The 16,683-nt window shown below is 36.1% G+C and overlaps 1 protein-coding gene across 1 annotated transcript in view; it reads left to right on the top strand.

The window, feature by feature from the left end:
* slc13a4 (solute carrier family 13 member 4) overlaps positions 1 to 16,683 on the top strand; it is a 100,030-nt gene that overhangs the window by 49,136 nt on the left and 34,211 nt on the right. The window contains exons 4-8 of the mRNA XM_028805141.2: positions 5,524 to 5,726; positions 8,330 to 8,384; positions 8,647 to 8,686; positions 9,390 to 9,464; positions 14,955 to 15,136. Coding sequence (XP_028660974.1) covers positions 5,524 to 5,726; positions 8,330 to 8,384; positions 8,647 to 8,686; positions 9,390 to 9,464; positions 14,955 to 15,136 — 555 coding nt within the window. The remainder of the gene's footprint in view (positions 1 to 5,523; positions 5,727 to 8,329; positions 8,385 to 8,646; positions 8,687 to 9,389; positions 9,465 to 14,954; positions 15,137 to 16,683) is intronic.

Here is a 16,683-nt window from a genome sequence, read left to right as displayed (position 1 = left end):
ACATAGTTCTTATTCACATTTATCTCACTGATTACTTTGCCTTCTGGAGTAATTTGTCTACTTGCAATCACACATGGGTCCAGTATTGACTATCATTTGGTCCTACAGATACTGAAAAAACAGCTACAACTGTTATGTTTTTGGAACTTTGGTATCGACTGGTACTGAAAGTATCAGTTCTTTTGACATTCCTAAATCTTGCAGTTACCTCTACCATTATCTGAGGTACTTAAATCCCTTCACTTTGGGCAACTACTCACCATCACATACAAAGAACTTTCTGTCTTTAATGACATAGGACCATGACTTAAATATTAGAGGTGCTGATTCTTATCAAATTATTATTTTTTCATTTTTTGAGCTTATAAATTACATATCAAGTCAAATTTAATAGTCATCCCTTTTCTAATTCAGAAATCAAGCCTAATATGACATGCTGTAGTCCCCCATATAGAGATTAAGACAACAAAATGTGTCAGCATATTAGCAAAGATGCAGATCCACAAAGTATGCTGTCTGAAAAAATTGACTATGCTGTGATAACCTTACTACGAAAATCATGATTATGAGATGAGTTGTAATGAACTGTCTGGGGATTCCAGCACCCACCCTAAATGGCTTTGATGTAAAACAAAGTATACTAATGTAGCCCTTCCACCACAAATAAGGGAACTAAATGGAACGTAGCAGTATCCATATTTCTTCACACTATTGTAGTGCCTCCCATTGAGATGCCATCTACAGTATTTCCACAAAGGGACACAATTTGCAAATTCTTACATTCTTTCAAATACCTATGCAATAACAAAGGAGTTCTCCAATTGAAAATGATTTTTATTGTTGAACACAACTAAAAAAACTTAAAAATGCTTACTGTTAAATAAAAAACATAAACTTGCTGAACCCAACTAACAAAACAAAAGCCAAACAATGCAGGTCTGGTACTTTGCATAAAAATAAGATTTTGATTTTGGTACTCCGGGATCTTTGAAAGAAGAGGCTTTAAAATGCTTTTATATATTGTAGAGATGCTATCTGAGTCTTCAAGACTGATCAATATTTCTTCTAAAACTGAAATAGGTGGGAGGTGAGGAAAATTGGGCAGATTCCATTTAACAAAGTTTCTAATTTGAAAGTAGTGGAAAATTGTGTTGATGAGAAGTTAAATTTGAATCTTAATTGTTCGAAGGATGTAAAGACATTATTTTTGTACAAATCTCTTTTTAAGTTTTTAATCCCAGACCTTTTTCAAACATTAAATACTGTGTATGCTTAAGAGAGTAGAAAAAGGTGGTTGTCATTAGAGCTTCTGTGTCTTAAAGTGCTTCCTACATTAGTTTCATATTCTGAGTGAATGATGGACAATGGGATTATTAGTGAATTGACAATAATTTGTATTTACTCTGGCATAGAGCAGGGAATATAAAGAGGCACTGCATGATTTTAATTCTGTTACATACCAGGCTTGTGTATATTCATCAATTTGTGTTGTGGAGAAACCTAATGAATATTATTTTGTGAGGCAAGTCTACTGGTCTTTAAATGATTATCTTTGGTAAAGTGAATGAGTATTGGAAGCATTGTGTTTATAATGCAAGGCATTTTGCACAAAAGTATTGTCTGATTACCCCAAACTAAAACTGCAGCAGCTTTACAACACCTACATACACAATAGTATTGGAAAAAGAAATGCAAACTGAAAACTTGCTAGACTAAAGAAATACAGTATGTATAACACATTTAGTGTGCTTATTTATAGTGTGTATGTTTAATTTAGAACAGCAAAAACAAAAAATGTTAAAGTGATGTCCATTAGCACCTATAGACATCTGATAATGATGGGTCAACAAAAATAATTTCGGTTGTGGGGCACTTATCAAGTGGAATTAACTGTCGACTATTTTTTTCATTATATTAGATTATATTATATAAACGTTATTAATCCCATTGGGAAATACAGATGCGTACAGTAGCAGCAACATAAAAAACAAGGATACATACTCGCAGGACAAATAGTGCAGCCAATAAATAAATATATGTATATTGTTCAGATATATCAAAGTGAACTTAATGTTTACATCTGGAAGGACAAGAATAGGCCCCCAGAGTCGCTTATTAGCACACCATGGTGGAATGAACCTGTAGCTAAAGTGCTTAGAGAGAGAGCCTCCTTGAGGGTCCCCTAATATACTGAATGGATTTTTCATAATGCTTTCCAATTTCACCACCATCCTCTTTTCCACAACAGCTTTCAGTGTGTCCAGGGTTCACCCTGTGTTAAAGGAGGCTTTCCTGATAAGATGGTTCAGGCAGCTTCAATTCAGGTTGTGATTCTTTTGAGCTCAAGCTGCTTCCTCAGGAGACTACAGCATAGAATAACACTGTGGTTACTATGGACTGATAAAACTTTTCCAGCAGTTTGCTGCATAAATCAAAAGATCTGAGTCTCCTTAGGACGTACAATCTGCTCTGGCCCTTCTTCTACAGTGCCACTATGTTATCAGACCAGTCCAGTTTGTTGTTTATATGAACCCCTAGGTACTTGTAGCTCTGCACCACTTCCACATCCTCCCCCTGAATGGTGACTGGTCTCAGAAGCATTTTGATATGCCAGATGTCCATCACCAGCTCTTTTGTCTTGCATATGTTCATTTGCAGGTTGTTGTCCCTGATCCACAAGACTAAAGTCCCCCACAACTGTCCTGTACTCTGACCTCTCTCCATTATTCATGTAAAATCTAAAAATTTCTATAGATGGCAAGCGCCTAGTATTATGCTGGAATTCTGTAATGTAGATGGTAAATAGGAAAGGAGACAGGACAGTTCCTTGAGGTGCTCCAATATTACACACCACCATTTCTGACACACTTCCTCAACCTCACAAACTGTTGTCTGTTGGTCAATGATCTTCTAGGATAATGTGCATCAAGATTCAAAGCCTTGAAATTTTTGTCCAGTTGATAAGGCAGAATGGAGTTAAAGATGTTGGAAACCAGTGAAAAGCAAAAATGTAACAGAAAATCAAACAATGAAAATATTTTTTTCTATTTATATATATATATATATATATATATATATATATATATATATGGTTGTAGTACTAGGGTGTTGTACCGTGTTAGCCATTATGAATGTAGAGAAAAGCCAAGCAAAATGACACCTTTTATTGGCTAACTAGAAAGATTACAATATGCAAGCTTTCGAGGCAACTCAGGCCCCTTCTTCAGGCAAGATGTAATCATGTTTACATCTTGCCTGAAGAAGGGGCCTGAGTTGCCTCGAAAGCTTGCATATTGTAATCTTTCTAGTTAGCCAATAAAAGGTGTCATTTTGCTTGGCTTTTCTCTATATATGGTTGAAAATAGTTTCACTGTCAAATAATGCAAAGAGTATGCGACACGTGTTTCGCCCTAATTCTGGGCTCATCAGGCGTACACACTCACTGCACTCCCTCTCGGGAATCGAACCTCGGACGTCAGCGCTAGAGGCAAAGCCCACAACCATTCTATGATCTGCTTCTCGCAACTGAAAGAGGGCACTTTGGCAGATGTTAGCCGACTTGCTGACCAACCACAAGCGTTACCTGGTAGGTAACCACCCATACATTCAGATTGTGATTCAGACTACGAATGCCATGAATATATATATATATATATATATATATATATATATATATATATATATCCATCCATCCATTTTCCAACCCGCTGAATCCGGAACACAGGGTCACGGGGGTCTGCTGGAGCTAATCCCAGCCAACACAGGGCACAAGGCAGGAACCAATCCCGGGCAGGGTGCCAACCCACCGCAGGACACACACAAACACACCCACACACCAAGCACACACTAGGGACAATTTAGAATCGCCAATCCACCTAACCTGCATGTCTTTGGAATGTGGGAGGAAACCGGAGTGCCCGGAGGAAACCCACGCAGACACGGGGAGAACATACAAACTCCACGCAGGGAGGACCCGGGAATCGAACCCAGGTCCACAGGTCTCCCAACTGCGAGGCGGCAGCGCTACCCACTGCGCCACCATGCCGCCCTATATATATATATATATTTAGATTTATTACTACTAAATTCAATAATGAAATTTTCCATTAAACAAATCTATTGATAGTATGTTTATAATAATTTGTGAATTTCCCCTTGGGATTAATAAAGTATCTATCTATCTATCTATCTATCTATCTATCTATCTATCTATCTATCTATCTATCTATCTATCTATCTATCTAATCTGTTTTATACTAACTCTTTACGTACAGATTAAAGTGTAGAAAGGTAGCAAGAAGTCAGAAGCCTCTTTTCCTCATCATGTGTCCTTCTAAGTTTTGTAACAGAATGTTAGAGAGCAGGAATAATGCAGATGGATTTATTTTAATGGTAACATAGTTTTCAGATGTTCCTGGAGCTCCAGTTCAACAGCTCAAGTCACTAGTGTATAATGCAGTCCAGGACCATGCTTTATAGGAAATTTTCTGTTTTTTTCCACAAAGCAGAACAACTGTTTAATAGTTACTAAGCGTCTCTCTGTGTCCTTCACACAAAAGATCATCTGCATAATCCTGGGCATTCTATAGAATATATCATGTTGGGCCACCTAGTATGACAACAGAATCTTTTCATCTGTTGATTCCAAGGCTTGCGGTATCAAAGATGTCTTTCCATGGGCAGGAAAAAAGCTTGGAAGTAGAGCAGTGGCACCGAGTGCAAAGCAGGACCCCTAGAAGAGAAACAGAATAGAGGAGGGTTAGTAATGGTTTATAATTATTGTATTACCTGTACTTTTTACAAAAGACTAACAAATAGAGAAGCAGTATGCATAGCTAATCATCAGCTCCAATCTGGATATGCTAGATTAACATAGTGAATCTTCGCCTTGATTTAAAAGCTGAGGCTGAGGGAGCATCTCTTATATAAACAGGCAAATCATTCCACAGCTTTGGGGTTCTGTAGCTAAAAGCTTGACTCCCACAATGTTCTTTTGTTAATCCTTGGAATCTCTAGGCCAGCATCTTGAGATCTAAATACACACTCTGGTTTGTAGGTAATGATTAGTTCAGACAGCCAAGCAGGGCCTTGGTTATTTAAGACTTTGTATGGTACAACACCCTAGTATGTCAGAAGGAGAATTTTGAAATCACCCCTAAGCTTAACAAGAGGCCAGTGTAACGACTTAAGGACATGAGTTATGTGGTTGTAATTTTTAGTTCTAGGAATGATTTTTGCTGAAGCATTTGAATTAGCTGAAATCTGCTTTTAGAACTGTATGAAACAGTCTGTAAGTACTGCATTGCAGTAGTCACTCCTACTAGAAATAGAAACATGAATTAATTTCTCAATGGTCTGCATATCTAGAAACTGTCTTAATTGTCCACTATGTTTAAGCTGAAAAAAACATTTTACATAGTTTTATAATGTGTGTGTGATATTATGCATAGCAAACATTTTTGGAAACTGCAGTGTATGTGTAATTCTTACATACATCATAGTCACTGTTTCTTCTTCCTACAGGCTCGTCCTTGGCTTCATGTGCTGTACTGTTTTTTTGTCTATGTGGCTAAGCAATACCTCCACAACTGCAATGGTAATGCCTATTGCAGAAGCTGTCCTTCAACAGTTAATCACAACTGGCATAGGGGATGGAGATGAAGAAGAAGCCATCAGCAGTGTTCCCACATCTGATGGAGATACGCAAGATGAGAATTATGATTTGGGTAAAGAGAGAACAATTTCTTTATATTTCCCTTACAAATATCTACCTTTCTAAACTTGTTTTCTTTTTACTTGATTCAATTTTTTAAAAGTGGGAAATTTTATATGTAGAAGCCACATATTTTGCTTTCTGAAGTGCATGCTTTCTTGTTTTTCTTCTCTAATTGATGAAAAGTAAACTAACAGCTGTTTTGCTGTGCTGATGGGTGCATCTGAAGAAATAAATGATGACCGCAAAACTGGCTGTATCAAACTGAGCTTTTCTATAAAGGCATTATAGTGTGTGATAGACGGCCGGTAGCTGAATCTGGCCGGGACGTCCCAGAACGGGAAGAGTGGAGAAGGAAGCCTTTCCAGGTCATTGCCTCCCCCAGGACGCTATGTGGCAGCTCCCCTGGACGGTAACTGTACCCTGGATTCCCGCAGGGCATCATGGGACATGGAGTCCATTTTCTCAGTCCTGTTGGGTGCCGTGGGTGCCGCCAGGTGGAGCTCATAAAGGACCTGGGGAATTATACTTTTCCTCTAACCTGGAAGTACTTCAGAGTCACGAGGACGGAAACCCACAGTATTTCCGGGATGCTTGATGAAGGATGATGTGGCGTTTGACCCGGAAGAAGAGGAGAAGCACTTCCGGGTCATGGGATATATAAAGGACTGTTTGAGACCCGGCAAGCTGAGCCGGAGTTTGGAGGTTGGGTGACGAAGCTGCAGGGAGTGGAGGATTTTTGTATTGTGATTATTGATTATTGTTATTGGTGAATTGTGGCTTTGTGCACTATTGAAGAAAATAATTATCCTTAGTGCTTTTATACGTGTGTCCTGGACGTCTGTCTGTTGGGTTTCACAGGGCAACAGCGACCCCTAGCGTCCACAAGTGTAACCAAGACTAAATTCTTCACTGGCTCTGACCTCTTTCTTTTACATCCCAGATGTTGAATAAGCACACAAGTTACTTACTTCACAAAGCTTAAAGATTTACAGGATGAGTTCTAAACAGTTAGCATTGCCATTATCTGTTTAAATGGCATTGTCACCGCATTTTAACAAGATCACTATTTCACAACAGCATGGGCACCTGTCCAGACAGAATAATATACACATTTTAGTGCATAATAATTTAAAAGTCAGTGTTTCAAATCATAACAATAGGGAAAAGAAAAACAGTGACAGAATAGTGTCTGCCTATAGCAGAGGAAAACATAGAAAATGCAACCCTTTTATCTGAATTTTGAAGTCTCTCTAAATAATGTCCTTCTGCACAACCAACCAGTCTTTTATACCAAACCTAATTGCTCACACTTCTTTTGCTTCCCCAACCACCTACATACTTGTAAAGAAAAATAAAAAGGTTACATTGCTTTATTTCCCCATCACCATATGCAGTAACCAGGATAAAAAGATCAAGTGGAGGATTAGAGTAGAAGAAAAAAGAAAAGGAAAGGGAATATAAAAAAACAAGAGAAACCTCTGGTACATGACCTCTAAAAACAATGTTGTATTTAAATCAAATCAAAGAACATTACAATGCAGAACTCTAAAGAAAAAGATACGTCTTATTTTGTCAAAGGACAGAAAGGGACATTTTCAAATGAGAATCAAATGGGAATATTAGATTAGAATTTCCAGCCAGCACCTATTTTCTGAACCTGTTACATCTAGTGTTGAACACCCTTTAAGCTTGCAGCCTGCAAACTAAAATATAAGCTGCCAGTTAAGGCCTGCTTCAGTATAGTCGTGGAAGCATGTCATAATTGTTTTTATTTTCTTAAACCTTATCCCAGCAGCATTTTAAGTTGTTGTCTTGGAGCAGCTAAAGTCATCTGATGATAGTGGGCTAGCAGGAAGAATTGAAAATAAGTAAATAAAAATACATTAGGTTTACTCCTTGATAATGAAAGGGAGATTTAATAAACTTGACTTATTCATCTTATAAAATATGTAAAGGTGACTTTCCATCACAAATCAGGATGATATAAAGACCATCATTAGTCTAACGTAACTCACTCCAGTCCAACATAGTGCACACTCATGCACACACCCACACTTTCATATTGAGCCAATTTAGAACTAATATATAATCTAACCTGCACATCTTTGGGATTTGGGAAGAATTCCATAGGCTATCCATGTGAAAATAGGGATAATGTGATAATTTCACAAAGTTATTTCCAGTTACAGAATTTGCAAATGGGACCTTCAAGCTGTAAGGCTGCAGAGCTAAACATTGCACCATTGTTCCCATAAAAGATAGTCAATATGAACATTACTTTATTTTTTAGGTTATTACCACACTGGGAAAAGAATAAAAGATGCATAGAACTGTGTCTCTAAACTTCTTTTCTTTTATCAGGATGGAAGTAATCTTTACTTTTTTACCATTTGCAAAACATGCTTACATACCCTGCACTAAGCTTGATTTATAAAAATTACTTTTCCTTTCTATATTCAGATGTTACTAGCAAGAGTGTTGTGAAGAGCCGTCATGCTTTTCGAGTGCTGAATTATCTTATCAATGTTCAATTCATATGTGTGTAAACACAATCTAAAGCTTAGCTCTATATATTTGTGTGGCTGTTATTTATGACGGGTTTTTTCTTTACAGACAAGGAAGAAAATTTCAACAAGAACCAACTCGAGATCTTATTCCTCAAAGAAAAGTAAGATCACCATCACAAAAATGGAGCCTTTGTACTGTGCAGAACACAACATCATTGGTTATCAACTGAAAAATCAGACAGTTAATTTGTCTGCATGTCTATTATTTTTTTTGCTTTAGTTTAAAAGCGTCTAATTGGTAATTTGTTGACTATTTTTTAAAATGTTATGCTCGATAATGAAGAAGACATCTGTCTGAGATAGCAGTAAGAAGTGTTTGAAATCAACGCTATTTTTAAATGGTTGATTCACTTTACCTTTCAGTGACTCCAAGAGTGAACTCATCACTTTGGCAAACTTTGAGGTTTGACTTTGTTTTAACTTAAGTTTTTTCTTTTAACAAATAATTATTGAAATTATTTTAACATTGTTTTAAACTGAATGTTAACATTTTAAGTCTGTTCCAACAGTTTATTGTCCAAAGCTTATCATCTACGAATTACTCCTTTATCATCCTTTAAACATTGAGGGAGACCTGATCTCTTCATTCAGAACTCACCAATCAATCAAATGTTATTTTATTTAGTACCTTCAAAGGTGGACAATATCCCAAAATTTTTTTATGTAATAATATAGTTTACATATTCTCGGATTTGAAGCCAACTGACTTCAGTTACTCAGTATCCCAACTCAGTATGAGAACTGAACTGGTGACCTCATAGATTTAACCCTAGTTTCTTGGAGACTAAAACAAACATTTGCCCCAGCAGTGGTTTCTTTGTATTTATTTGTGTTGCATGTTTTCTGTTACTGCAATAGGCTCAGTAAGCACTTTTGAAATTATAGAATTATATAGTAAAAACATCATTATACATTTAACAAAACCATTCAAAATGATATACCAAATATTTGACAATTCTATCCACTTGCTAATTAAAATATTTGGTTTCACTGTAAAATTTTTTCCAGTATGGAGTCATGAAGATCTGTAGGTGTATCAGTAGGAAGTGATCCAATAAATGATTAAACAAAATATTCTAAAATGCAATTTGTTTTTGTGTTAACAGGATATGAATGGGTTAACAATGAAAGTCAGTGCTAGTAGCATTGGGAAAAGGCAGAATAATGGATACCTCCCTCAGGTGAGCCCTCTATTGAGCCATTCTTATTGTTGAATTGTAAAAAATATTTACCATGGTAAGAAAGAAAAAGGATAAACATCAAATGTTTAGTGTAGAACATTCAGTGAACTCTTCAAATTTTGCTATTCTTTTACCACAGTATCCTGGAATGTGAATGTCACAGTTGATCGAAAAACAATAAGAGCCAACAAAACTTTTCCAGAAAATCACTTTTGAATTATGAGCATTGTTTATTTTGGAGGAAAAATATACCTTGTCACATTTATATACATCCTTAGCATTGCTCAAACATTCACTCATAAACACATATGCACTTTTTGACACATATGTATGCAAAACTTTACACAGTCTTCATGATATCCTTTCATCTGAATAAAGTAGTATGTGGCCACAAATATACACAACATAAGAGAAGGTTTCCGTCTTTTTAGAGGGTATCCCAACTTGAATTCACAGTTTGTTGTTGATGGAATATAAAAGCACTCTGTACAATATATTTTGAGGAGGGAAATTTTGTGAAGACACCATAGCTTGCAAAGTATCATGAGTGACTGGCATGGCACCCGCTACTGAGACACTACAGCATTTTTCTTCTGTTTTCTGAAGTGTAGATAAAGATCTGTAGAGTCACAAGACCAAAGTGCAAGCAAGAAGTTGCATAAATTCATGTGTAGTTAACAGCTCAAAGCAGACTAGTTTTGTGGAACTCAGGATGTTAATATTTTTCTGAAACATCATCTTCTGTCAGCATCATTGATTTCAAATATATTGAAACTAGAACCAATAATAATCCAAAAACATTTGTAAACCTAAATGCAACTTAAAACCAAAAAAGTGCCCTTTGGAGAATCCCCAAGAGCCCTAATCCAAAAGGGCATCAAGTTCAGTCATAAGGTGCCACTAAGGCTCCAGGTTTTCATTCCAATAAATTTAACAAATCATTAGGTCACTCTTTTTTTCTAATTGATCTAATAGCTATCATTATTTCTTCTCTTATTTTGCATTTAGAAAAAATTGCCAGTATATTTACATTAAGAAGAAATTTAGAAATTTGTATTTTCTTTTGCAATTGCCTAAAGATGCTTAACTGTCTTATCCCAAATTTGTTCACCTTTTTAAGTGGAATTTGACAATCAGTGCAGTAGAGATACAAATAACACAATATTAAAGGGAAGTGGCTACTTTAGTGTCATTCACTTGTGTAGTAATTAGGAACAAAATATTAAAATACTCAGATTATTAAAAAGAGGAAGAAAAAGAAAACACCCTAGTACAACACAAAGAAATGCTTTCTAAATTTATAGAAAAATGTATCAATTTTTTAACTGACAAAAAGGAACAAGAAACTGGGGAATAACAACTATGTTAATGAAGACAAGAGTTCAATTAAATTGAATTTTGTTGAGAGTCAGACCCATACTTTTATATATTTACATCATATCCTAATTCAAATGTTTTAATTTATTCATAATATAAAGATGCAATATAAAGTAAAACTCACTTATATTAACACATGAAATTATGAAAGAGTAATGTTAATGAACTTTAAATGGCAGAGATTTTTTTTGTTTGTTTCTACTTATTGTAATTGTGGCAAAATAAACACTTCTTTTAAAGAAGTAAGAAAATGTACACAATGGCATAACATTTGGATGCATTCTGGGATTTGGTTAATTGTTTTAAAAGTTGGAACATTTTTAACTTTTTATTTACTTCCTCAAACATACATTTTTGTTCATTAAATATTTTATCATAGTTGTGTGTGTGACATGTGATTGAGGTTTGTTCACAATGCCACACCACTGCTTGTACAGGCTTCTCTGAAGTTAAGTTTGAAACAGTTACCTTAACATAACTTAAGTTGTACAGAACGTTTCTCACTGTGTTTTAAATACAGGAGATGTGCAATAGAGAGTTACTTGTGGTAGGACAGATTTAATTAAAATATTCATTGATTATTAACATATTTACATCAGCAGTGTCCTTCAGGAGAAAGGTACTCTTTATTGTAGATTTATCTTAGTAACATAATGAATCCTATAGAAGGGGTGTGGCCAGGTACCCAGTCCACCCTTAAACTCCACGTGTAGTTAAAATCAGGAATTGGATTAAAATGAGATCTTTCTTACTAATTAAAACACACATGAACATGACATTGAAAAAGCAGCTTATCTTTAGAACTCAGTATCATTTGTACCTGTGTTTGTACTGCTTGTCAGTATTTAGGGACAATTAAGGAACAAAACTCTGCAGAAAAGGCAATTTAAAAAAAAGAAAAAAATAAGAATTTAAAGAGATGGCAAAAAATTCAGATTTCTGTTTCACCTCTAAATGTGAAAATCATACTTCCACACTTCTCTGAATTCAAAATAACTGAAGAAAAAAGGCTATCTGAATAACAATTAGATTAATTAGGCATAAGCCTGACCCATTGGTTGCTGAAACTGGTTAGAATTAAAACCATCAGCCACAGTGTTACCTCTTGTGAACTGCTGTTTTAAATTAGAAATTTTGCTGTTGCTTAAATTAGCAGTGGTTGGTTTCTCTAGAAAAACATTCCCAGATTAATGTTAAATTTACCATGGCATCAGCATTGGAACAAGTTAATAGCAGCATGGCCTTAACTGATAAATCACTGACTTTCTCTTTCTGCCAGTGGCGTAGGAAGGCGGGTGCGGTGGGTGCGGCCCGCACCGGGTACCAGCTCTGAGGGGGTGACAAAAAATTGTCAGTTTTGTATTAATGTGCCTTTTTGTTACATAAAATAACATGTCAAATAATTTACATGGGCTTTAACAATCCCTAATTGCAGCAAATTGCGGGTGAACGATGTGATGCTGTAATGATTTAGTATTATTGTGGGGGGAGGGGGTGTTCTGTCTCGTTTCTTTTGAACTGTGCTGGTGCTCAAGTAAACAAACAACCGGTCCTGTGACTCATTGTCTCATCCCTGCCACAAATATATCATCGCCCCAAGTCGTTCTGTGCAACAAGATGATATTTTTAACCTGAACATATAGTCAGCGTGAAACGTTTTAGACAGTGGGGTGGGTAGGTATTGTCCGCTCTAGAACCGACCATAAAGTAAACAAGTTTACTTTAGGATTGTTCTACGAGCGAACGGACAGTATCTCCCTCCCCATCCCACTATCTTAAGGCCCCTATATATACGAGCCGAGACACACGACAAAATCATGTGTCACAATTGTGATTAATTGGCGATTTGGCGTAATTTTTTTTTTTTACAGAAATTCCACGCCTAAGAAGATTTCTAAAAGCCGCCAAAGTTCCAAAAGAAGAGTCTCTTGGTTGGACTTCCTTAAGATTCTTAGAGTTTGTGGTTGAATATGAACTTTTAGACTCTGTTCCCAATCTCCCTTTAGCATTAAGATTTTTCTTAACTTTATGTGTTTCTGTTGCATCATGTGAGAGGAGGTTTTCGAAACTCAAAACTAATTAAGAATTATCTCAGATCCACTATGAACCAAGCACGACTCTCTAGCTTAGCCATTTTGTCAATTGAAAATAGTGTAGCTGAAGGTATCGATTTTGATGACGCAATTTCAAAATTTGCAGAACAAATAGTTAGAAGAGATTCTAAGTATCATGTTAAAGTACAGTTTGTTGGATTAGAGCCTAGAGAATGAAACTTGTAAACAACTGAGTTTTCATTAAATTGTATTATAATAATAATAAAGTTATGCACTAGGTACTATCACTATGAAAAAAGATTTCTTACATTGTACATTAAACTGGCTTATTAATAAAAAGGCATTTTACTTTTTTTTTATTCATAAAAAATTGTTTACAAAATAATTAACATTATGCCCTCTTTACTTAACCAATTGAATAAAAAAATTGCTTTCTCAATAAATTTCATTTTATATTTTGGTAGACATGGGGGTGACAAGTTTAAACTCCGCACCGGGTGTCACCAGACCTTGCTACGCCACTGCTTTCTACTTCAACTTTATTAAATCATTTCACAAAATATTGTATACAGTGAACCCTCGTTTATCACGGTTAATCCGTTCCAGACTCTACCGCGAAGTAGGATTCTTTATTTATGAATCGAGTATTTTCGCAGTTAGAGTATAGAAATCCTGTTTACGACCTTCTAAATACATTTTTTAACATTATTAGAGCCCTCTAGACATGAAATAACACCCTTTAGTCACCATTACACTCATTTTACCCAATATATTAGACAAAATAAGAGAAAATAAGACATATTAGACGTTACAAATATCATATTATTATTGTACTGTACATTTAATTACACACACAACCACTAACCTATGAAGGCAACAGCTCAGTAGGAGAGTCTTCAGGTTGTAAGCTGGAGTGCTGATCGCACCCTCAAAGGACACAGACGCCCCTGGGAAAACCCCTGAAACAGCTGACAGCCTACCTTCACATTGCTCCTTACCCTTCTTACTTGCGCTATAACGCGCGATAAACCTCTCACGCTGTACTCCGCTTACTTAAAAGTATTGTGCAGCGCCTCTCAGCTTTGGAATTGGTTGTTTTGTTTCTCTCTCTCTCTCTCTCTCAGACATTCCCTACTCCTGGCAGAACTGTCATCTCTGACTTGTCATGGAGCACGTTTAAACTTTTGAAAAGAGACAAATGTTTGTTTGCAGTGCTTTGAATAAAGTTCTTGTTTTTCTACAACCTCCTGTGTCTCTGTGCAAATCTGTGACCCAAGCGTAACAAGGTGGTGCAGTATCTTCAGCAGGTGCTTCGTTGTCTTCATCCGCTGAAGGAGTACTAGGAGTAGGCAGTGGGTGTCTGGGTGTGCAGCTGAAGAACATCTTGATAGGCAGTTGCTGGCGTTGTCTTTTCATATGCGTGAGGAGGCTTTTGTAGGGTATTGCCATCTTTGATCATATCCAAGAGTTTCACCTTCTCCTGGATGGTAAGCATCTTCCTCCGGCGCTTAGTTTCATTGTCAGAAGGCTTAGAAAAAGCAGCATGTTTAGGAGCCATCGTGGGGCTTAGATAAAAGTTCTCAGAAAGCGCACGCGTAGTGACGTAAGCGTGTATGAGAAAAAATCGCGATAGAGTGAAGCCGCGATAGAGTGAAGCCGTGAAAGTCGAAGCGTGATATAGCGAGGGATCACTGTACACTTTATGAAATTCCCATTCCCACATCCCAAACTTTTATGCTATCATTCTCCAAGATTTTATTCTCAAGTTTTTTATAAGTTAAAGCAACTGTTGTTTTGTAGTAAAGTAGTATATAAAGTTAATAACAGTTGTCAGCACATTGCTGGAAAAAGGGTTAAAAATTGAGGAAGTAAAATATATTGTTTGATTATTTTTTATTTCAAGAAGCTACAGTTATTAAGCAAATTTGTTGTCATTTGTTTTTGATATGAATTAATAACAAAAACATTAAGAAAGGCTTTCTAGAAAGTAAAACATTATCATTCACAATATATCTGAAACTGCTTGCTTTTTCTAATTGCTTTATTTATTTCTACACAGAGAGAAATATGTATTGTTGAATCGCAAAACAACCAGAAACCAGAACTACAATACCTAACCAAGAACGACCACATGATCTGCAAATGTTTGTCTCTGAGCATTACTTATGCTGCTACTATTGGGGGACTCATCACCATTACTGGAACATCTACCAATCTTATCTTTGCTGAACAGTTCAACAGGTAGATTAGCATTTTCAGTCAAATATTTAAATAAAATATATGTAAGTATATATTATATGCTTTTTCAAAGGCACATATTATATTTGACCATGTATTCATCTTTTTACAACTTAATCCAGTGTATGTTAGTGCTGTTGCCTGTTTAAGAGGGTGACATTTATATTTTATTGTACATGCTAGATCTACTGTTTAATAACTAAAATGCTATTCAGTAGTCACTGAGGCAATTGATGTGATAACCTAGCCTTGCTTATAATTATGAAGCAACCTAGCTGCTATTTGCTTTGATCTAAATGTGGCTTTGGCTTTCTATGACATATCTAGCCTGGCCATGAATGCCATGAAATAAAGAACTTATTAAAGGCACTGGAGTATACTGTATACACTATGTAAAGAGAGACTTCATAATATAAACTTGGAGAAGTTGTTGGTTTGTGTAGATTTCCTGATATCAATACAAATAACTCAATGCATATTGCATTGTCTATACATGCTTCAGTTCTTTTGTTAAACACACTCTGCCCAGAGCTGTAGTGCTTGTTTTGCACTGTCTACATCTGCTGTCTTACTAGACATGTTACTTTTATCAGCTGGCTTAAAAAGTTGTGCATCCAAATGAAACTAGGTTCCAAATGCACCAAAGCTATAGTGCTAGCAATTGTGCTACTTTACAACTGAGTGGGATGGTATTTCATTTGTTTAGTACTGCTATTTTACAGGTCCAGAGTCCTGGGTTCAGATCCCAGCCCTGGTGCTGCAGGTGTGGAATTTACATTCTTTTCATGTCTATGCAGGTTTTCTACAGGTGCAATGGTTTCCTCTCACGTCCTAAAGATGCACACATGATGTAAATTTGGGAACTACAGTTTAGCCACATAAGAGTGTGTGAATGGATGTGGGAGTGAATATTATATTCATTATTATTATAGCAAATCAGACATGTGAGCTGATAGAAAACAATGGAGGATAGATAAAGATAGTGATAGGTCTGATTTTTTTATGGATCATTGAGAACGTAATAAGTTTATGTTGCAGAATATAGAAGACTGAGCACTGAGAATATCTTACATTTTTTAGAATAATGTCAGACAATATTTGTTTGATAAATAAACAATACTTTTTAATTTTAATAAAATGTAAGTATTGCTGATAATGATTCTTTTGTAAATATATTTTTGTATTAAAAAATAAGGAACTCAAACCATGATGCTCCTGACTAGCAGTCAGATATGCTACCATCTACACTGTTCTGCAACTACAGTATACTACAACAACATCTATAATAATAAAAGGCAAAGCCCTCACTGACTGACTGACTCACTGACTCACTCATCACTAATTCTCCAACTTCCCGTGTAGGTGGAAGGCTGAAATTTGGCAGGCTCATTCCTTACAGCTTACTTACAAAAGTTAGGCAGGTTTAATTTCGAAATTCAAAGCGTAATGGTCATAACTGGAACATAATTTTTGTCCATACACTGTAATGGAGGAGGCGGAGTCACGTATCGCGTCATCACGCCTCCTACGTAATCACGTGAACTAAAAAC

This window comes from Erpetoichthys calabaricus, chromosome 1 (assembly GCF_900747795.2).
Source record: "Erpetoichthys calabaricus chromosome 1, fErpCal1.3, whole genome shotgun sequence".
NCBI classification, from domain to species: Eukaryota; Metazoa; Chordata; class Cladistia; order Polypteriformes; family Polypteridae; genus Erpetoichthys; species Erpetoichthys calabaricus.
The sequence above is the reverse complement of the archived record's forward strand: the minus strand, read 5'-3'. Positions and strand labels throughout refer to the sequence as shown.